At 79.4% G+C, this 814-nt stretch overlaps 1 protein-coding gene across 1 annotated transcript; it reads left to right on the forward strand.

Moving 5' to 3' along the window:
- The first annotated feature begins 113 nt into the window (after positions 1-113).
- On the forward strand, positions 114-765 carry LOC105311780 (protein ABHD17C). Its single transcript, XM_011387685.2, has one exon. The coding sequence runs from the start codon at positions 174-176 to the stop codon at positions 759-761; it is 588 nt and encodes a 195-aa protein (XP_011385987.1). The 5' UTR covers positions 114-173; the 3' UTR covers positions 762-765.
- Positions 766-814: the final 49 nt, after the last annotated feature.

Here is an 814-nt window from a genome sequence, read left to right on the forward strand (position 1 = left end):
CCGCGCGCGGGCCGCGGCCGTGCGCTGACCCGCCCCGACCCGCCCCGCCCGCCGCCGGCCCCGCCTCCGCCGCCGCCGCCGGGGCGGACGCTGCACCCTCCGCGCGCCCGCACACGCCGCGCCACCGCCTGCCTGCCTGCCTGCCGGGCCGGCGGCGGGCCCCGGCCGCCCCGATGCCCGAGCCCGGCCCAAGGATGAGCGGCTTCTCGCTGGGCGAGCTGTGCTGGCTCTTCTGCTGCCCGCCCTGCCCGAGCCGCATCACCGCCAAGCTGGCCTTCCTGCCGCCCGAGCCCACCTACACCGTGCTGGCGCCCGAGCAGCGCGGCCCGGGCGCGGCCGCGGCCCCGGCCCCGGCCCCGGCCCCGGCCCCGGCCCCCGCGGCCGCCCCGGCGCCGCCGGCCGAGGACGGCGCGGGCCCGGGCGCGTGCAGCCTGCACCTGAGCGCGCGCGCCGACTGGCAGTACTCGCAGCGCGAGCTGGACGCCGTCGAGGTGTTCTTCTCGCGCACGGCCCGCGACAACCGGCTGGGCTGCATGTTCGTGCGCTGCGCGCCCGCCGGCCGCTACACGCTGCTCTTCTCGCACGGCAACGCCGTGGACCTGGGCCAGATGTGCAGCTTCTACATCGGCCTGGGCTCGCGCATCAACTGCAACGTCTTCTCCTACGACTACTCGGGCTACGGCGCCAGCTCGGGCAGGCCCTCCGAGAAGAACCTGTACGCCGACATCGACGCCGCCTGGCAAGCGCTACGCACCCGGTGAGCCCGCGCAAGAGGGCGCGGGGGGCGCGCGGGGCGCGGGGCCGGCCCGGGCCG

This window comes from Pteropus vampyrus, unplaced genomic scaffold (genome assembly GCF_000151845.1).
Source record: "Pteropus vampyrus isolate Shadow unplaced genomic scaffold, Pvam_2.0 Scaffold1000010397, whole genome shotgun sequence".
NCBI classification, from domain to species: Eukaryota; Metazoa; Chordata; class Mammalia; order Chiroptera; family Pteropodidae; genus Pteropus; species Pteropus vampyrus.

Bases quoted from the DNA above. Each gene is read 5' to 3' on its own strand.
- LOC105311780 (XM_011387685.2), top strand. From the start codon at position 174: ATGCCCGAGCCCGGCCCAAGGATGAGCGGCTTCTCGCTGGGCGAGCTG.